Source organism: Suricata suricatta, chromosome 4, assembly GCF_006229205.1.
Source record: "Suricata suricatta isolate VVHF042 chromosome 4, meerkat_22Aug2017_6uvM2_HiC, whole genome shotgun sequence".
Lineage (NCBI taxonomy): Eukaryota > Metazoa > Chordata > Mammalia > Carnivora > Herpestidae > Suricata > Suricata suricatta.
This window is the reverse complement of record NC_043703.1, coordinates 105685482-105707354: the sequence shown is the minus strand read 5'-3', so window position 1 is coordinate 105707354 and position 21873 is coordinate 105685482. Positions and strand designations below refer to the sequence as shown.

The window sequence follows — 21873 nt, the reverse complement described above, 5'->3', positions numbered from 1 at the left end:
TACATTTCTGGTTATGTCCAACATCTATTTTTAAAACTTAGAATTAGTTGACCTTTTACAATATTAATCTCTATTTCTTAATTTATATCTTATGACAAAAGGAAATCTCTAAGAAAAATAAGCCTGTGCCCCTAAAAATCTAAATTGTCAAATGGCATGCAGTATTGTTATTCTCGAGTAACTTGAACTGGGTCTACAAATACTGAGAGGTCCTGGTTTATTATACACACTTCTTTGTAATTATTATGTTGAGAATACTACCCTAAATGGTGATGCAACTGTTAATTTTCCAGATATATCTTTTCATATAACAACAACAACAACAAACCCTGTGAGTATGTATATGGTTGTCCTTAAAACTTGCACACTGCCCATACACACAAGTGATGCCAAGGTCTCACCTTCTACAAAAAGCCATTTTTCACCTCAGCCATGCACCCCACTGTTAGATCATCTGTTGGGTTAGGGGGAAACGAGGTAAGAACAGGACTTCTAGAAGAGCTCTGTTAAAGTAAAGGGCAGACTACAACTCCAGGGTCCTAAACAATTTATTAAATATTAGAGTGAAGGAGAACTTGGGGACCATTGACTTCAAAGCCTTTTTAAAAAAAAAAAAGTTCATTTTCGAGAGAGCAAGCACAGGTGCACACTGGGAAGGGGTAGAGAGAGAGGGAGAGAGAGAATCCTAAGCAGGCTCCAATCTGTCAACACAGAGCCTAGCGTGGGTCTAGATCCCACCAACTGTGAGATCATGACCAGGAGCCAAAATCAAGAGTCAGAGGCTTAACCGACTGAACCACCCAGATGCCCCATTCAAAGCCTTTTTTTAATGGCATAAGGAGGCCCAAAATATGAGTAACCACGGACTAGGTTATGAGAAGTTCCACAGAGCCTGAACCTTAGGGGGTACAATTTATTGTAGTACCTGTATCTACCCTGACAGTGATAGATGGGGTCCACCAAAGAAGACCTCTGTGGTGAGCCATGGATGCCAAAGAGGTACTGAGACAGGTTTCCTTGGGCAGCAAAACTGACTCCATGGTTGTGTAACATATCCTCCTCTAGGACTTAAAGATTGACCAGAAAACACCCCTCCGAGTCCTGCATCGGAGGCCCCTTGCTGTGAGAACTCGCATCATTCACTCCATGGAGACGCGCTATGTGGACGAACATCATTTCCACCTCTACCTGAAGACTCAGGCTGGCACGTATCCTTTCGCCTTCTGCCCAGCAGTAATCTAAGCAGAACCTTAGTGGAAGAGATCACACTGCCCCAGAAGATAGGTTCAACTTGATCTAGGAACAATTAGGGTAAGGATTAGGTTGGAGAAGAATTCTGTTTTGGGGGGTGGGAGGAGGACTTCCCATTTAACTTGTATTTTTCAAAATGACTTTCTAAACCTGAGGCAGCAGCCAATAGAATGTGAACTTTAAAACAGTCCCGGAACTTTAAAACACAATGCTGACTGCATAGTAGGTACTCAGGGAACCCTTCTGATTGATTCATTTATTGATTTTTGTCTACATACATTTTGCAAGTTACATTTTTATAATGACATTTGGGTCCTTTCAGCATTTGGAGCATTTGTCCCAGATCATTAAACACTGATAGTAAATGGGAATGGCCCTACTTTACACACCAATCTACATTTTATTTGGCCTCTGGCCCAGAAGGAGACAACAGTCCACAAATGATCACTTGTTCATATCGTGCCCGGCCTTGTGTGGTGTTGTATTAGCTCTGAGTTGCTGGTTAAGATACATCAGGGAGTTGCTATAGTCATAGCTCGTTTACTTTTCAAAGCTGCTCCTAATATTTGTGTGTTTGTTTCTTGTTTTTATCCTATTTAGTGATTCAATAGTATGAGGTGATAAAATACCTAACTAGAATAAAACTAATGATCTACTCATGGATCAAAGGGGGGAAAAAGGCATTTTAATCACCAAGTAGCACTGTCACCATATTGCTGTAATTAGCCTGTCTCTCTCCCCCACCCCCAACCTCCTCCCCCCACTCCACCCTACAGCATCCCAGAAGCAACTAGAATTTGTGAAGCTGAAATAGGTGTATGTTATTTCCTCTTGAAATCCTTTCAACTTTTTTGGTTTGGATTGAGGGATGATCTGTTTAGAACACAGTGGGGCAGCCCTTTGTGACTCTGTTGCTTGGAGCACATCTGCCTACTGTAGATGGAATGTGAGTGGGATGTCAAAGAAATCAGTTTTTTTTCCCCATTCTTTTTCACCTAATTCCAGCTTTTGGTTTAGTGTGCTAAAGTGGTCTTTTGAAGAAACGAATATCTTTTCAATCTTATCAAAATGTTTTTAGGATTAGCCATGTACCTGAACTTAAGGGATTAGCCAAGAAAGACTGTTTGGTAAAGCTTTAGGTGCCATGTGGTTATACACAGATGTGGATTTTTCACATATATTGCTCAGGACACTGAACTAGTTCATTTGACTTATACCTCATCTTTCTGGCTATGAATAAGAACCATTATGGCCCTTCTGGCTGATTATCCTGGGGCTTTTCGGTCATGTCCCCTTACCATTGCTACTCAGAAGTAGCATTCTCTAGGGGCACCTGGGTGGCTCAGTCAGTCAAGCAACCGACTGGCTCAGATCATGATCTCGCGGTTCGTGGGTTTGAGCCCTGCATCAGCTTCTGTGCTGACAGCTCAGAGCCTGGAGCCTGTTTCAGATTCTGTGTCTCCCACTCTCTCTGCCCCTCCCTTGCTTGCACTCTGTCTCTCTGTCTCAAAAATAAATAAACATTTAAAAAAATTAAAAGCATTATCTAAAGAAAGTAAGAGAAACAGAATAACTGTTGTGTAATTATGCATTTAGTAAAGAAGACAGTTAGTTACATGTCTTAGCCTTGAGTCAAAACATTTGGTGAAAGTAGAGTGCATAAACTTTCAGAAAGTGAGGAGGACATCATATCAGTATGTTAATGGTGGAAGTGCTTTATTTATCATCTAATAATAAACTTACTTTTCCTATTCAAATTATATTTTTATACTAGTGCTGATTTATAAAACAAAACATAATGCTGAATGAGTTTTTACTGAATGCTAGAAAAATTATCTTTCAGATAAATATTATCAAGGCTATAGTAGAGTCCTGTGTAAGGAATATTAATGTAATATTAATAAGTAATTCTGATCTGAAGACCTATGAGGGAAACACAATATTGCCCCTTAAAAAAAAAAATGTAATTCTCTTGTTAACCATGCAAGAGTTACAAACAAGAACTCAGGTCCTTTAATAATCCTTCTGAAGGGCCTTTATCAAGACTAAATTAATATTCTCATTGTCCCTCCCATCCTACTCCTATTGTGTCCCTGGATCACATTACCAGGAAAGCCGTCATTGAGGTCACTGTGTATGACACTGTGGAAACTTATCGTCTGGCAGATGCCAGCAAACATTATTGAAAAATGGGACCAAAAAGATAACAAAATGGAATTTGTGGCAAAGAGAAAAATAGCTAAGGTTTTGTTTTGTTTATTTAGCATTGAACTACAGCTAATTTTAAAAATCCATATCCAGGGCGCCTGAGTGGCTCAGTCGGTTAAGTGTTGATTTTGGCTCAGTTTGTGAGTTGTAAGCCCCACCCGGGCTTGGGCTGACAGCGCAGAGCCTGCTGGGGATTCTCTCTCACCTCTCTCTTTGTCCCTGCCCCTGCTCGCGTGCATGCACATGTACACACTCTCTCTCAAAATAAATACATAAACTTAAAAAAAAATCACATCCAGGGTCACCTGGCCAGCTCAGTCAGTGAAGTGTGCAACTCTTCACCTTGGGTTGTGGGTTCAAGCTCCACACTGAGTGTAGAGATTACTTAAAATTAAAAATAAAATTCCAGAGCTAAACTCTGGTACTTGGAGATGACCTAAAGAAAAAAGAAAGTCATGACACTTAGTGCCAAGTCCTGCTGTTGGCTGCTAGGCTGGTGGGAACTAGTTTGCCAGAGCTTATTTTCTAAGACACACATCACTGGTCACAGCTCGGAAATAACCTCTCCCTTGTAACATTTCTGCTTTTGTCTGTCATTTCCCTTTCACCTATCAAGTCTCACCAAACAGTTGGTGCTGCATAGCTATCTCCATTGTTTCCTTAAACAAATCCCAGCTACATCAAAGAGTTTGTACATGGAGACTTTGGGAGAACCAAGCCGAACATTGGCTCTCTAATGAATATGACTGCAGACATTCTTGAGCTGGATGTTGAGGTAAATCCTTTTATTGTGGAAATGCCTGTTGGTGCATTGAATTCAACCAAGGTTTTGCTTTTTGGGGGGGCATTAAGCCACACAGGTAATCTGTCTCTATTCACCTTAATAGGTATTTGAAAATGGTCAAAATCTCAAAGTAGCATTGTATTCCAGGGAGGAACTCTTTGGAACTTTTATCTTTTTACAAAATACAAGATTTCATTTATGATCCTTGCAAATATATAGCTAATGTACTTGCTTTACATGTGGCATGAGATCTTAAACCCTTAAACAGAGCAAGGAAATGAAGCTTAAGAGCCCTTCTTATGTCCTTTGGACTCTAGAGAGTTCATTCTCATACATGTTTTGTTTCAAACAAAATTTAGGGCAGACTGCTCAGAATAATACATTCAGGACAGAGATAGAAAATGGCATGAGCCAACGATTATTAATAAAAGCAGTTCTGTAAGGGTCTCCTATGATGTGGTACAAAATCTCTGCTCTTATCATCTGAATTGGAACAAGGTTAAATTCTTAAGTATTTAGAAGAGTGGCATGAATAGGTCTTTCAGGCAATTCTCCATAAATATTTTTTCTCATTTAAGCATCAGTAGGTACAGAGTCACAAGTTGTGTCCTTGACAAATACCTGGTGAGGAAAGGGGTCCCTCTCCCAACACACCTCCCAGCAAAAACAATTTTAGGAGACTAGCATTTTGCACCTGGGATTAATGTTATCAAAAGAAGTGGGTATAATTGCCTGCTGTGAAAACAGCTATGATAATCACATGATCACTGGAGCATTATTGCCTTACTGGCAGTGTTCTTCGGTGCTTTCAGGTTAGATTTTCTACAGCCCCTTCAGTACAGCTGGTGACAGCACCTTCAAGGCTACGGGGAGCCTTCTTGTGAGACTTACTTTAGGATGACAACCTTTGTTAAAGAAAATCTCAACTGCATTCCTCTTCTTTGAAAATTCTTAGAACAGCTTAGGAATCTCAGGGTCACAGGCCCGTGTCCCTCGTCCCTGTTTGTCCATTGGAGTCACCCAGAGAGCTTTTTAAACCTCTCCTGCTTTTAACACACAGGATCGTGGTGTGGAATGTTTAGTTTTGAGGCATGAGAAACCACCCACAAGTAACCTATACGGGGGGTTACGTACATGGCTGTGCTCTGAAACAATCAAAATATCCTGGAATTTCTAAAAAATAGACAATTTTTCTGATTCTAGTAGTAACTCATAGGTTAATTTTTAAAAAATCATTTCTGGTAAGTCATAATGGGTTTTAAACTTTAAGTCTCAAAAAAAAAAAAAAAACCACCCAAAACAAGACATGGGTACAGTGGAACTTTTTTAACTTTTCTCTCAAATTAGGCCCTCTAAAATAGTTAAGACAAAGTGCAATTTCATACTTGTAAAGCCTAGGATGTCGCTGGGTATGTGGAGAAAAAATAGTGTCTACTGTAATTTCATTATCATATAAAGGTTTTGTTCTACAAGAGCCAAACCAGGTGAATAGAGATAAATTTGACTTTACAAGAAGCAAAAATTCTGAAATGATACCCAATGACCATTCTCTTCTAGTGCCCTTTCATATTCATTTATTTTTCATTTGGTTGCTAGGTTACAAATAACACTATTAAGTGTATAGAAACTGCTTGAGAATTTGTTAAATGCATGATGGGAAAATGAAAATGATCTGAAGAGTAAAAGTTGCTGAGACTTCTGAGGGAGGGTTGGTCTTGCTCCCTGAATTTGTTTGCTACTTTACCCATAAAAAACATTTACAAAATTTAGAGGTACTCTAGTCTCTTATCATTCAAAGGTTCAATTAATAACTAGCTGGTAACCAAATACTCTTTGAATTCAGAAACAGACCTTATGCCCAAGAATCTCAAGGCCTCAGATGGATTTTAGAGTGTTGAATTATGGCTCCAAATGCAGTTTCTTCTGCTGCGTTATATTAAAACTATTAAGTTTATAAGCATTATCAGCAAATGCTTACTGGAACAGTAATGTTTTAATGTCTTGTTTTCTTCCTTCTAGTCTGTAGATGTTGACTGGCCCCCTGCTCTGGATGACTAGCTTTCAAACTTGGAACAGAGTGGGGCCTCCGCGGCACGATGTGGACATCCATTCAGCATACACTGTAAAATGGCTCCTTACTCACCATCACAGTGTCTTGGAAACCATTTGGATCATGTTGATCTATATACTTTAAAATTTGTTGTAACATCTCAGGATCTATATATGTGTTTATTTTGTGTTAAATGTTCTGAGGATGTCTTATGACTTTTCTTGTTCCCTCTCCAACCCCCATAGCCAAACTATGAATAATGAAAACATTCTCTTAATTTTTCCATTAAGAGAAATACACAAATAGGATACATTCTGATAATCTGAAGAGCTATAATTTCAGCACAATTTCCCTGCATAAGACATACCACCTTCAAAATCATGTTCTAAATTTGTTAAATGAACTTGATAAAAGATGTAGATTTATATATAGTACAGTATCATATAATATCCTAAGATATGAAATGTAAATCTGATATTATTAATATTTTCCCTGGTAAACTTCAAGCAAGCTATTACCAACAGAATTACTCTTTGGTATAATTGTCACAAATCTTAATGACTTCAAGTTACTATTTTGACAACCTAAGAATTTCTTGGGGAGGGAAAGTGAAACCTTAGGAATTGAGGTATACCCTGGTAAGTGACTTCCATAAATCTTTCAAATAAGGAGACACAAGTGCCTTCAGTAATTTCAAACCCAGGGATAAGATTTTGAAAAATTAAGATTGCTAAACAATCTGATATTATTCCAGAGTGCTTCAATAATTGGAAAATAATCCAATTTCAGACATGCATCAAGTGGATAGGATTTCATCATTTCCATTTTATAAATATAAAAACCAAAGAATTAAAGTTAAATGATTTGTCTAAAATTGTTAGTTACTTCCTTATTCGGGGCTTAACCTGAAGTTTACTGGTCTTTAAAGTCCTTTCTTAATAAACCTTGTTATTGAGCACCCACTGTGTGAAGGGAGGCATCTGAGAATGTCATCTAAATGCACTAACCATGAGAAATGACTTTTGGAATTTAGATACCAAATCAAGGAGCTTACCAAAAAAATAGCCCAAATATATTTCATATGATCTCATATGGTGACCATTTGTTAGTAAGTTGGTACTATGAAGGGAGAAATAATCCAAACCTAAAGAAAATGGATGAGTCATTAAGAGAACATTTCAGCAATCTCATTAAAATTTGAAATTTAAGTATAATTTGTCACCCTGATTAGCTACCTGAGCTTATTTTAAAACACATGTGACTTGGATGGTATTGGATTATTGTTTTCCATCTCTTCATTAAACATACTTCATAGATACCAAGATGTATTATTCATTTTAGAAATCAGGAAAGTTATTTAATTGACATAAGTTTCATATGTGAATACTAGCAAAAACTTTTTTCACTATTTTCAATGCCAGAAAATGAGAAAGGGAAAATGGAAATAAACTTCTGATAAACAGGTAAGAAATTTCGTGTGAGTGCTTCTCCATTACTGGGGACGTTTTGTTACAAAAGATTTAAATGATTTGGGAGATAGTCTGTTGCATATTTTTTTTGGCTCAGCTTTGAATTTAGTGGAATCTCCAAAATGAAAAAGTTAAGAACTTCCTTCAAAAGAAGATCTCTATTTCTTAAGTATCTATTCGTGACATGCAGTTTTAAGCAAAAACATTAGCCATCTATACTTTATTCCATATGTTCATATATTATGAGACACAGGTTGTTAAAAATTAATGTTAGGTCTTTGTTTTATGCAGAACCGGGACATTAAGTAATGGGAGTGCTAAAGTTTCACTTTTGCCTCTTTAAAATTATTTTTAAGTTAGTTTTGTGACCTCTCGTAGCTTTGTTTAAATTTAGTCTTTAATAACTCTTAGAGAAAGGGCCTATTGTACTTCTTAGTATTTCTTTGTTCCAAATACAGTCTGTGATTTAGTTTAGGAAAAACAACTCTAAATACCTGGAAAAGTAAAAGGAAAAAAAACTTCCCGAGATAACTGGCGACATTAACAAGTTATATGAAATAATCTTAGACGTTAAATTTCCTTTTCCAAAGAGAGAAACATTTTACATAGACTGATCTTTTCATTTGGAACTTTATCCTTGATTATTAAGCCCATGTAAAGAAAATGAACTTTGACACAGCTTTTTGGATTTTTTGAAATGGTGCCCTTTTCTGTTAAGTTTTTTTTATTTTGAGAGAGAAAAAGTATACACAGGAGGGGGCAGAGAGAGAGGGAGAGAGAATCCCAAGCAGGCTCTGCACTGTTAGCACAGAGCCTGACATGGGGCTCAAACTCACGAACTGTGAGATTATGACCTGCACAGAAATCAACACTTAACTGCCTGAGCCCCTTAGGTGCCGCTTTATTATGGGAAAAAAAAAATTCTGCTTTTATAATTGATATTCATTTAATTTTTTTCATTTTGAAATAATTTCAAATTTACAGGAAAGTTGCAAGAAAAGTACAAAGAACCTTTTTCCCCTGAACCATTGAGCCAGTGATACCTTGTCACCCCAAATACTTCAGTGTGTAATTTCTACAAACAAGGACATTCTTCTTCACAACAGAACCGTCAGCTCAGAAGTTAACATGGATATTACGACTATGTAAACCACAGACCTCACTTACGTCTCAACAGTTGTCCCAATGATGACTTTCACAGGCAAGGAATCACGCTTTGCACGTAACTGTTCTGTTTCCTTAGTCTCTACTAATCTGAAACAGTTTGTCTTTCTTTGACTTTTATTACTTTACTATTTTTGAACATTTCAGGTCAAGTTATTTTGTAGATTGCTCCTCAGTTTGGGTTTGCCTGATGCTTCCTTATTATTAGACTCGGGTTGTACCTATCTAGCTAGAGCGCTGTATTAGATAGTATCTTCTTGCATCTTATCAGGTGTCATACAGTTTTGATTCATGCAGTTGCTGATGACTGGATTTTAATCACTTAGTGAAGGTAGTGTCAGCCAGGCTCCTCCACTTTTATAGTTACTCTTTTTTCCCTTTGATTAAAGAGCATCTTATAAGGAGACTATCGAACTTTCATCTATTATTTTTAGCATTTACTGAAGATTTGTCAAATACTGATTTTCTAATTCCACCATTCCTTTTACATTTATTGGTTAGCATTCTGCTGAAAAGTAGAACTTTCCCTTCTTGCGGATTTGTGGCTTCCTGTTTTATGTGATGGGTTATAATTTGTTACTTACAAATGCAAATGAACACACACACACACATACACATTACTTTACACATACTGAAAACTGGGAGTTGTATGCCAGTACTTTTAATTCCAACCTTACTCTACTTTTCTCCTTTCTCATATTTGTAGTACCTTTGCTGGATAGAAATCTAGCTTCCGTTAGCCTTGTTTGTTTACTTACTTGCTAGGTCAGTCCCCCTCCTAAATAATCAATCTCCTATCCTTTATTCCAGATCCCGGAGAGTCCCCTCTCTTCCACCCTCAACTCTCCTCCTTAGGCTCCACCCAGCAATCCCATGCCAGGGCACCACCTTTGCCTCCTATGGCAAAGTACCTACCTGTACCTTGCTCAAAATAAGTGAATGACTTTTGTCCTGAAATATACAGGAAGGGAGAGAGGCAGGAAAGAAGTCAGGAAGGCAGAAAATAAAAAAATTTTTTAAATGCATTTTAGTACTCTACAAAAATTATCATTTCAAAGAATAGTTATGTATGCAGGTATATTGAGCTATAGCTTTCCATAAAAATGCCTAATGTTTGTAAGCAACCAAACTACCTTTCCCAAGGAGGATGCTATAAATACCAATATCTCACCGATAGTTTTAAAGTCAAATCACAACAAAATTTTAAGACTTTTGAGTTTTTTCCATTTATTACCACAGGAAAGAAAAAAATCACTGTATACAAAGATATTACAAAGGTAATAAAATATTCTGTACAACAAAACGCATTTTGACATTTTACAAATCATTACATCTTGATGTCACATTTAACATAAATAACTGAATACCTGAGAACTTAGAAAAAAACACTTTTTACAGTGCCTTCAAATTTATTCTAGTCCCTAAGAAGGGTAATTCATTAGTTAACAGCACTTTTAAGTACATTCTTTTAAAGTCATTTTATTATGTTTTTATTTGAGAAAGAAAGCTCAAGTGGGGGAGGGGCAGAGGGAGAGAGAATCTTAAACAGGCTTCATGCTCAACATGGAGCTTGACGCGGGGCTTGATCCCATGACCCTGGGGTCATTACCAGAACCAAAATGAAGAGTCAGATGCTCAACTGACTGAGTTACCCAGGCAGCCTTTTAAGTACATTCTTTTAAAACATAAGATATTCTAAAGGGTTCATCTAGTCTGCACCATATTCCCAGTGAAGTCCCCTGAGATTAGATTCCATAAATGGGTCCCCAAATACTCCATCTTTTCTATTACTATAATTTATAGCCATACTGTTTTGATTAGCTAATAAAGAAAAACAGGCAAGATGTTTACTTTTATCAAAAACACATTTTGTTTACTCTGCTGATATCCCTGAACACTCAATTTATTGAAGCACCATTATTTACTAATTATTGTGTATTGCTGTTCACACATAGCTGTTTGTAAGTGACAAATGATAAATTTTGCTCCCTTTAAATAGATAATTACTAACAAGTGGTATTTTATCCTAGAGATATAGACATTTTGAATTGAAAAATATTTAGAAAATCTTTAGGAGAAATGAACGTTTACAATTTTTATCTGCATTTTATTTATTAGGAACAGTAGTGGGGACATAATGGTTTTTTCTTATCATTAAAAAAATTACAATTACTTTTGAGATTCAATCTTATCCAATGATTTTAATTTGTGCTTTAAATTCTGCTATGATATATTAAAATAGAAATTTGACTAAGTCTTACACAAAGGCATAAAATCAGACATAGAACCATACATTTCTCTCATTAGCTGCCCACTCCTAGGCTTATAAAGGTTAAATGGCATGGAATTTTTTATTCTTTGTGTTACAAAAAGCAAACTAATTTTGCCTTTTTTATATTCAACCTCTAGAAAAAAAAGATCAGAAATCTTTCATTGGCTATGATGAGGCTCTCTTTTAGGAAGAGAGGGCCACAACTCCCAACTCATAATCAACTTTGGCAAAGAAATTAAGGGTCCTAGAATTTCAGAACTGGAAATAACCTTATGTTTGCTATATAATAGAATATAATAGAAAATTGTTCTGTAAAAAGTAAGGCCAAATGAAAAGCCTCCAGATCTGGGCAAAACAGATAGCCACTCTAAAGAGAATCCTATCTTGGGGTTCCTACTAAGGAACCTCCTCAGTGATTTTTCTTACTCTGCCATATTATTAGACAGAAGGAGTGTTTGGATTTAGAGATTACTCAGGCCCACAGAATACACACAGATGTTGGTTTATTAATATTTCATTAGCATTACTTAAATTATGCATGATTTTATTTTATAAAACACATCTTGTGAGGTAGGTAAGCAGGATACTATATGCATTTTATATCTGAAGAGAGGCCCACAGAAGACATGATTTGTTAAATACTACCTAACATGTAAGTTGCAGAGCTGAAGATTCAAACTTAGGTTCTGACAAAAAAAATCCGTTTCCATTTCCCCCATGCTATTTAACATCATATGGCAATTCCTTTAATCCCCCAATATATAAACTTATTATATAACAAAGTATTTGACGTGACTGGGCAGCCTAGATCAGCAATTCCAACTCTTTCAACATGGACAAATTTTTTTCTGAAACATTAGGTTAAAAACAACCCAGCATTTAGAGAAACTCAGTTACCAACTTAAAAGGCATTATGATAGACAGACAGTAGGTTGTGATGACAAAAGTAAGAATACTGGTTTTGAGACCACTATACATTGGCAAAGGCATGGAGGAAACTTCCGGGGTGCTGGAAATGATTGTTTACTTATGTATAAATTCATCAAGCTGTACACTTAAAACTAGTCCAACTTTCTGCACTTTGCAGAGTACTTTAGCTCTTAAAAGAAAGAGTGACATCCGTGAGAGCAGGAGTTTTAGCTGTCACCCGTTTTCATTTTCTAGCACCCAACATTGTGCTTTGCACATTAGACATACAAAAATGTGCTATGTGGGAATAGGGGCATCTGGGTGGCTTGGTCGGTTAAGCATCTGACTCCTGATTTTGTCTCAGGTGATGATCTAATGATTCATGAGTTTAAGCGTGGAGCCTACTTGGGATTCTCTCTCCCTCTCTCCCTGCCCCTCCCCGCCCGCCACCAAATAAATTAACTTTTAAAAATGTGCTATGTGATTTATTACATTAATACTGGAGTGTCTGTGCAAGGGTACAGTGTTGAAGAAATGCATAGAAGGAGAAGATTAAAACTGCCACATACAGCAGAGAAAAGAAGCAAGGTCAGAGATGTGAAACAATCCTCCTAACTATTAAAATTTCTACCTAATACAGTTGACAGTATAGGAGGCAGAGGGGAAATTATTTCACAAGCTGGGTAATCTTGGCATCACTGCTTTTTCTGCCAGCTTAAGTACCTTTCCCTTTAAAAATCATATCCTTGTCCACATTTTTATTTTATTTTATTTATTTATTTTTTAAATGTTTTTTTTATTTATTTTTGATACAGAGACAGACAGAGCATGCCAGGGGGAGGCGCAGAGAGAGAAGGAGACACAGAACCGGAAACAGGCTCCAGGTTCTGAGCTAGCTGTTAGCACAGAGCCCGACGTGGGGCTTGAACCCACAAACCTGAGATCTGACCTGAGCCGAAGTCGGAGGCTTAACCGACTGGGCCACCCAGGCGCCCTGTCCACATTTTTATAATCCTCTGTCAGTTTTACCCTTCTTTAATAAATAGCTACCATTTATTCAGCACCAACAATGCCATGGATGGTGCTAAGTGATGGAGTCCAAAAAACGAATGAGACAAGCCTTAAAGTACTGTCCCCGAGTGAAGGAGCTCGGCGGCCGGTGCTCGCAGAGCTGCACCGCAAGTGGGGAAGGACGAAGCTTCGAGAAGCCCAGCCTTGAAGGGTATGTTTTGCTTAGTTTCTGGTGAGGAACTTTATTAGTGTAAATGCCTTTTCAGATTCCAAAACAAGCTCGATTCTGTAATTTACTATATAGTAAAAATCTAGATATAATGAACAGGTTGTAGGTTCCAGTGGAAAAATTAGGCCCGTCTTAAAAAAGGGTATCATCTGCATGGTTAAAATAAACACTTAATGGTTTAATGTACCCAGTATAAACATGAGAAGCATCATACTCATTAACAGATATAAGCTTTCACTTTTCCACTCTGAAACATATAAAAACATGTTTAAATAGAGCTATATAACAGGACACATTTATGTAATAGTTCTCCATATTTTTATGAAAATGAAGATTAGGACATCAATCATATCCTTTACCCATGACTATTTTAAAAAATAAAAAACCCTAGCTATATGCTTTTTTAAAAAAAAGTGTATTTATTTGTTTTGAGAGAGTCTGCACGGTGGAGGGGCAGAGAGAAGTGCGAGCAGGCTCTGCACTGTCAGTGTGGAGACTGACACAGGGTTCAAACTCACCAACCCATGACATCATGACCTGAGCCAGATGCCACCGGACCTGCTGAGCCAGCCAGGTGCACACGGGTAACTGAGCCATCTGGTTGTCCCTTTATGCTTTTTTACTTCAAAATGTTCTCTTTATCTTTGTGAGCTAGCTAATCACCTACTACAAGGCATTAGTAATTTGTTTCTTTCAATTCCCTATAACTTGCTGTTTTCCTTTGTCCTCTTTGCTGTGAATCAAGGTACTTGTTCTTTAGCAGGGGGTTTCTGCTGCAAATCCAGTTACTACTGCATTATGCAATGAAGTCAGAAGCCTGAGCTTGTGACATCAATATAGGTTGCTATGGTAACACTTTCCGCAAGTATTACAGGTTCTTCATTGTAGGCTCAAAAGAGGACTTCAGCACAGTAGCAAAATAGCTGGCATCCTAATGAGTGTAAGGGAGAAAAGGAATAAAATGTGACTTTGAAGTTCCTAATAACTATTCTGGGTGGGAGGGTAAATGGCAATCCCATTAATTAAAGTAGAGAATCCAAAGGGGAACCAGTTTATAAAGGCAAGTGTGGGTAGCATGAGAGAAAGCTGAAACTGTGGGCATTGATGAGGCCACCCAGAGGGAAAAAATAGCACCAAATGTGGGCTGGAGATGAGACTCTGGAAAAAATGTCACCCTCAGAGAGGAATCTTACCTACCACAGAAGCCTGGGAGGAGCATCCAAGGAGGGAGTGGCCAACAGGGAAGAAGGTTATGAATAGGTCAGGCAGAGTGAGGACTGATTTGACAAGGAGAGTGCCTCTGGCCCTTCCCCCAGAATATTGTAAGAAAACAGTAGGAAGTGAAAGATTAATAAGCCAAAGAGTGACTGGGAGCTGAGGAAATGGAGGCTGAAAGCATTTCCCAAGTCCGGATATGAAGGAAAGAACGTGAAGTTGGTAGGAAAGATTTTTGTTTGCTTTCTTTTCAGACTAAAGACAGTTACCACATTTGTACAAAGAAAACCGGCAATAAATGGTGATGTGAGGACATAAAAACAAGATTGGGGGGGGGGGGGTCCAGGGTCCAAGTAGAGTTTATTTAGAAAGGCAGAAGGGCACTCGTTCCTTAGAAACTAAGTGTGAGAGCATAAATACATTTAGAGATAGAGGAGAAGCAGACTCCCAAATTCTTCTTAAATTATAAAATAAATTCTACGATCAGTAAATAATAGCACCTGAAAAATGAGAAATCCATTGGGAATACTCTAAACACAGATGTAGCAGTACCTTAATGTAGCTTACACAGAGAAAAAAACAACAAACAAAAAACAACCAAACCTACAAAACAAGTCAATGGCTTATTTAATGAAAAACAATCCACTTAGATAGTCTAACAGTCTGTATTTAAGCTCACCAGTTCTGATTAATATAAAATTATAGGATTCTGTATTTTAAAAAACCCTCACCACCTATGAACCACTACCTGGAGATAGTTCGTATTTTGAACGGAAAAGAAATTATGTCCTCCAAGTTTTTCTTTCTTACTGGTAAGTTCTTCTAAAGTATGTTATATGCTTATGGTTTTTTAACAAATGTCTTGACTTGAAATCACATTTCTGAGAAATATTAATGGTACTTAAGTGTGTTTAATTTTTTTCTTCTGCTTCCTAAACTATCCTGACCTCAAGTCTTATCTTACTCTCTTTCCCATTTCCCAGTATCATTCAACTCAGAATTTTTATTTACAGGACACCCACACATTTTTCATTTTGATTGTTCCAACAAACTTACTGGTTTGCTTGGACGCTATAGAAGTGAAATGATACACTGTTTCTGCTGAGAACATACTCAATATTTATGGGAGGTTCTGGTTGTAAAATAGACTAGTCTTTGACAAGCTATTTACTTAGCATCATGAAAATTCCATCACAACTACTATTACTACCTAAATTCTACCATCATTTTGCCACTGAGATTGCTTTCAAATAATTTGGATTACCAGTATTAATCTGTGACCTGAAGGTACATGATTCTGACATAAACCCAATGTCACATTAAACAGAATTATAAAAATCATAAGCACCTAATAATTAGAGCTGGTCCTTCAAAAAACAAAGTTCTATTAGTAGTACTTTGAAATATTCACTGGGTGCTTAATAGGAAGCAGACCCTGTTCTACAAACTGGGGATTCAATAAACAAATGCTTAGTAAAGTCAGATCCCAATAAGTGCTATAGACCAATATAAGGGAGAGGGGACATGGGGTGTTGATGTGTAGATTGTTCAGTAAGACCTTGATCAGTAACAGTTGAGTGGATCTCAACAGTTAAGTGAAGGATGTTAATAAGTGAGCTATGCATGTATCTGAGAGAAAGACAGTCAAAGCAGAGAAGACACCAAATACAAAGAGTGTGAGGCACCAGTATACTTGGTGTTTTTGAAGAGAGGCTCCAAGTGCCTGGAGCTGAATGAGGAAAAGAGAATGGTAAGAGATGAGACAGGAGAGGGAGTGGGGGCTAATTTTTAATGACTTTGGTCTTTACTCTTTGTGAGAGTAGGGAGCCACTGGATGATCTGAACAGATGAATGCTACAATTTGACTTGTTTTAAAAATTATTCTGGCTACTTTTGGGAGAATAGGCAGTAGGAACACAAAGATGTAAGAGCATTTTTGGAGGCTATAAGCTTCAATGTAGGCAAGAGAGGATGTGATAGTGGCTCAGAACAGGAAGCTGATAGTAGAGGTCAAAAGAGGTGGTGAGCTCTGGATATATTCTGAAGGCAGGGCCTACCAGATTTGCTGATGGGTTGGATTTGGAGATAAAGAATGGAGGGTAACTCCATAGTTTTGGACCTGACCAACTTTAGGAGCATGGCATTGCCATTACTAAGTTGGGGAAGACTGAAGGAGAAGAAAGTCTGGGAGGGAAGATCAAGAACTCAGTTTTGGTTGAGCCTGAGCTTTAATTAGGTTCTAAGTAGAGATGTCAAGCAGTTTTACATACATATGTAAGCTCCAAGTTTGGAGGTCAGGGGATAGGTCTAAGGGTAAAATTTAGGAAGAGAGCATGAAATTGGATGAGATCATAGTCAGGAAACATAAGAAAGAAGAGAGGTCTAAGGAAACTTCTTCACCTTAAACACATGGATATAAAGCTAAAGTCACAAGCAATTCTAAAGGTAGGGATTTAAGTTGAAAATGTAGAGAACTTCCCTTACCCTGAAAAATCACTTTAACTCTCTTCTGTCCAAGTTAAATTTTTAAAGATTTTTAATTTACATATAAATCTAAGAAACCCAGGGGCACCTGGGTGGCTTAGTCAGTTTAAACATCCCAACTCTTGATTTCAGCTCAGGTCATGAGTCCCTGCCAGGGTCATGGGACTGACCCCTGCATCGGACTCCACAATGAGTGTGGAGCCTGCTTAAGATTCTCTCGTTCTTTCTGCCCCTTTCCCCAGTTCACACTCATTCTCTCTCTCTCTTAAAAAAAAAAAATTAAGAAACTTCAGAAAACCCCTTAGGGGTCACCTTGGCCCATGGGTCTCAAAAATAATAAGTAATTCATTTTTCCAATGACATAGTCATTACAGGTTTTACCTTAAATTTGCTTAAAAGCAAATATCAGTTAATTCATTTACCTAAGAATACATTAATACAATATAAAAGAAGTGTAAAAAAGTATATTTGGAAAAACCAGAGCCATGCTCTCACCTTCTCCTCATTCTGTCCTGGGGAAATGGGGTAGCACACAGTATCAGTCACATGTTTCAAAAGAAAAAACAGTAAGACCCTTTTAAATTTCTATTCCAGATTTTCCTTTTATGGTACTTTCTAGCTTTATATTCAGTATACCCAAAGTTGTGTGTGTGTGTGTGTGGGGGAGGGATTATTGGTTTTACTCAATATTTAACATGTCACAAATTCATTATACACTTCTTATGGTCAAATAATGATTTAACCTATGCTGAAGTATGTGCTAGTTTAATAAACCTTCAGTGGATGTCAGATTCTACGGGGCCTCCGAGCCTAGAGTGCAGTCTGTGGATTTATCTACTGAAGCAGAAGTCTTCTTTCTGTAAATGCTGCATTTCTTCCTCCTCTTCCTGAGGTTAGGAAATGAGTTCATCCCTCTCTTCCAAGCTGTAGCTTCAGCACTGAAGATTCATCTTTCATTATATCCTGACAAATTCTCTGCCAGCTAAACAAGGAGCTCCACAGCCAAGACTGCCTGTTAGAGGAATGCCCTACATACCCAAAGCTTTATACTTCTCTCTGATAAAAAAGTTTTGAACTGGCATCTCTTAAATGAAAAACAAAACAAAACAAAACCCTATGTTATAGTCTCAGTTAGAGAAATATAAAATACTGTATCTATATAGGTAACATCAAAATGGTTACAAACATTTCAAAGGATTTAAATCTTCAGTAACCATTTAAATTGCACAGGTTACCTTAAAAATATTCAAACGCAAAGGAGTCGCTCAATTGCTCATTCTGCATAGCGCCAATACCCGAATACTGACTATGAACAAAGCCATGACTGTTTGGATTAGTACCGTTTGATGGCCCTGACTCATTTATCATACTGTTATCTGTACAACTGAAGTCAGATCCCTCAAACGCCTCGGACTGTGAAACAAAAGCAGCAGTACTGGAACCGGCGCCTGCTGACATACTGGAAGAGGACATCTGATGGAGCTGTCTCAAGTCTCTCGGGTCTAACACTGAATTACATGAGGGGTTTTCAAGATTCATGCTCACAAGTCTTGGATTATCAGACTCCCTCATGTTGTCATTCATATTCACAGGGCAATTCGGTAGCATGTTGGCATCAGAAATACCATATAAATCAGCGGATGACATGGATGATGCTTCCATTCTGCCTATGTCATTAGTATTGTTATAAATGCAAGCGTTAGAGGCATTCAAATCACTCACAAGAGGCATTTCCAGATACGATGAGATACCTTGTGAATTAGAGGAAAGTGTCCCTGTTGAAAAACTACTCAGTGGATTTGAATTGACTGAGTGTGAGGTGGGGTGGGCCCCTGAAGACCAGCTTGAAGGCTGAGACACCATTGCAGGCAGAGTGGAAGTATGATGTGACAACGTACTTGAGATGGACACAGACGAGGAGAAGTAAGAATCTGCTTGACTTGAAATACCTGAGGTCCTGGGCATATCTGTCAAAACTGCACCATGAGAAAAGTTTGATTCTGTGGGAAGGAAAATATATTTTTACAAAACTGCAATAAAAGTATAAAAAATATTATATCTAAATTAAAATTGCATAAACACACTAATAAAAATTTCAAGGAAACTGATGTTAACAGTTTAGATAAAAATATTAAATTGCACTAAAATTATTACATGAGCCTAAGGCTGCACTCTGTAACACTTACTACTTTACAAATACCTTTCATTTTGTAAGTTATTTTGGCATAGTTAACTTCACTCCAGTTAAATATGAAAATCTAGCTTCTGAGGCCCTAGAAAGGTATTTTTGAAACGTGAAAAATAAATTCCAGAATTTTAGGGCTCCCCAGCTGGCTCAGTCAGTAGAACGTGTGACTCTATCTCAGGATTGTGAGTTCAAGCCCCAACATTGGGCATAGAGTTTACTTTAAAAAATAAAGCATTTAAAAAAAATCAGAATTTCAGGTAATAGGAATCTAAATCGCCAAAACCACTTCATATTCACTATTTTTAGGAGAAAATGCTCATGAGGGATGACTAAAAAATCCACGTAACTTGCTAAGATATATTAAGCGAGAACTCTAAGGTACCACAAAATTCCCAGTCAGAAAGAAATTAAGGAGTCTGTACTCGTTTATATAGTGTGTGACTGCTGTACATACTAAACTAGGAAAAAGCACTGATTTAAGAACGTTGAGGGGAAACAAATGACTTCTCGTTAAATAACCCTGGCTGAATGATCTAAACCAGAGGTTCACAACTTATTTTCTATAAAAAGCCAAATTTTTAGCCTCTGTGGGCCATAGAGCCTCTGTTGGAACTATTCAATTCTGCCACTATGGTGCAAAAAAAGCAGCCACAAACAATATGTCATCAAACGAGCATGGCTGTGTTCCAGTAAAACTTTATTTTTAAAGATAAGTGACTGGCCAGATCCAAACCACTTCTTCTATGACACAAATTAAGAGAAATTATCACCATATGAACAAATGTAATTTCTCAAACAATGAATCCCAAAAACATAATCATAGTTTCCAATAGGAACTTGAACTGAGATCAATTCATTTAATATTCAAAGCATGAAAAAATTTGCGGGAATGGAAAACAGCAAAGAAGCAGTTTTCATTCTTTAGAATGAAATTCCAATATATTGTGCAAAGCCCTGGTCTTTTGACCATAAGGAAGAGTCTACAGGGGATAAAATACCTTTTTTGATGAATCTTCCTTCTCCAGTTGATCCTAGACCATGTCTAGGTCTTTCAGGAAAATTAACTGTGGTGATAAAGTTTTTTCATTATTAAATGCAATTTTAAAAATAACATCAGTTAAAATTTGGAAAATGGAATAAAGTAAAAATCCTCAAAACTATTTAAATACAAATCAACCCAAAATACTCTTACCACAATCTTGCCACAGTTTCTGGAAAAGTAGAGTTGTTTTTTGTTTCTTTGCTTTATTGCCATAAGTATCTGGTTAAAAAGAAAGCAGGGAAGTATGTGAATCATCATAGGATTATGTTGTTTCTCCTTCAACAACTAAACAGGTGTTTTATTCCCATACAGAAAATGCTCTAAACAAGTATATATAATATGGATTTAGTAAGTGTTGCAGAGAGGCACCTGGGTGGCTCAGTCACTTAAGCATCTGGCTTCGGCTCAGGTCATGATCTCACAGTTTGTGGGTTCAAGCCCCGCATCAGGCTGTGCTGACAGCTAGCTCAGAGCCTGGAACCTGCTTCAGATTCTGTATCTCCCTCTCTCTCTGACCCTCCCCTGCTCACACTGTCTCTCTCTGTTTCTCAAAAATAAATAAAAAGCATAAAAAAATTTTTTTAATAAAAATAAAAATAAAAAAAAGTAAGTGTTCCAGAATGTGTCCCAAGTCAGCAGTAAAGGTATAATATTCATCTTGTTTTCTTATAACACCTGTAAGTCAACAATGTCAACTAACACAATAAGGGCAGATTAAGGAGTAAACCAAAATGGAGACCAATCTCTGAGTGGGAAGTTTTCCATCTATAAAAAGGGCACAATAAGGACAAAAGCAGAACCTCAAATATAAGATAAATTTTGATGAACAGTTCAGATACTTTGAAACTATTCCAGACTCCTTTCTAAAGAAAGAGATGCAAAGAGCATAAAGATCAATCGGTAAAACATGAGCTGAACACTTTCAGGAAATAAAATGTAAGTCATGAATAAACATAACTGTATTCAAATATATCTAATAAGAGAATGTTATGAGGAGAACCTTAAGAAATATATATTGGGGTGACTGGGTAGCTCAGTCATTTAAGTGTCCATTTTCAGCTCAAGTCATGATCTCACAGTTCGTGAGTTTGAGCCCCACTTTGGGCTCTGTGCTGTCAGTGTGGAGCCCACTTTGGATCTTCTGAAACCTCTCTGCCTCTCCTCCACTCAAACCTGCACGCTCGTGCTCTCTTATTTTACTTAAAAATAAGTAAACATTTAAAAAAAAATGAAAGAAATCTATAAAACGTTACCACCAAGAAGTCATACCTTTCTCATCTGGCAGATATCTGAAATCCATAGATTCACTAACTTCCTGGTCAGAAGGTCTCCGCAACTGCATTTTTACTGTTACTGGTTCTGTTATATCTCTGCAATACGGTGGGGTCTTAAAAACAATGGCTACTTGACGGTGAACATCAGCTTGTGAAAAGATACCTTTTGCTTCCCAATCGTTCAACACAAACCGAACTTCTATGTCATCTAGTGAACACAAAAGCAAAGAAATAGCAACAGGAAAACAAAATCCATCTATTAATCTAAAATACAGATTGAGGGTGCCTGGGTCGCTCAGTCAGTTGAGCTTAGGTCAAGATCT

The 21873-nt window shown here is 37.4% G+C and overlaps 2 protein-coding genes across 7 annotated transcripts in view; one reads left to right on the top strand and one right to left on the bottom strand.

Moving 5' to 3' along the window:
* PUS10 (pseudouridine synthase 10) overlaps positions 1 to 7767 on the top strand; it is a 75102-nt gene extending 67335 nt beyond the window's left edge. For all 5 annotated transcript variants that reach the window (XM_029937427.1, XM_029937429.1, XM_029937428.1 and 2 more), the window contains 3 exons: positions 1066 to 1208; positions 4135 to 4234; positions 6263 to 7767. In XM_029937427.1, coding sequence (XP_029793287.1) covers positions 1066 to 1208; positions 4135 to 4234; positions 6263 to 6301 — 282 coding nt within the window. In that variant the 3' untranslated portion in view covers positions 6302 to 7767. The remainder of the gene's footprint in view (positions 1 to 1065; positions 1209 to 4134; positions 4235 to 6262) is intronic.
* Positions 7768 to 17627: 9860 nt separating this feature from the next.
* REL (REL proto-oncogene, NF-kB subunit) overlaps positions 17628 to 21873 on the bottom strand; it is a 28787-nt gene continuing 24541 nt past the window's right edge. For both annotated transcript variants that reach the window (XM_029937424.1, XM_029937425.1), the window contains exons 7-10: positions 21546 to 21758; positions 20427 to 20495; positions 20233 to 20298; positions 17628 to 19046 (exon numbers count right to left, since the gene is read on the bottom strand). In XM_029937424.1, the coding sequence (XP_029793284.1) occupies positions 18283 to 19046; positions 20233 to 20298; positions 20427 to 20495; positions 21546 to 21758 (1112 nt within the window). In that variant the 3' untranslated portion in view covers positions 17628 to 18282. The remainder of the gene's footprint in view (positions 19047 to 20232; positions 20299 to 20426; positions 20496 to 21545; positions 21759 to 21873) is intronic.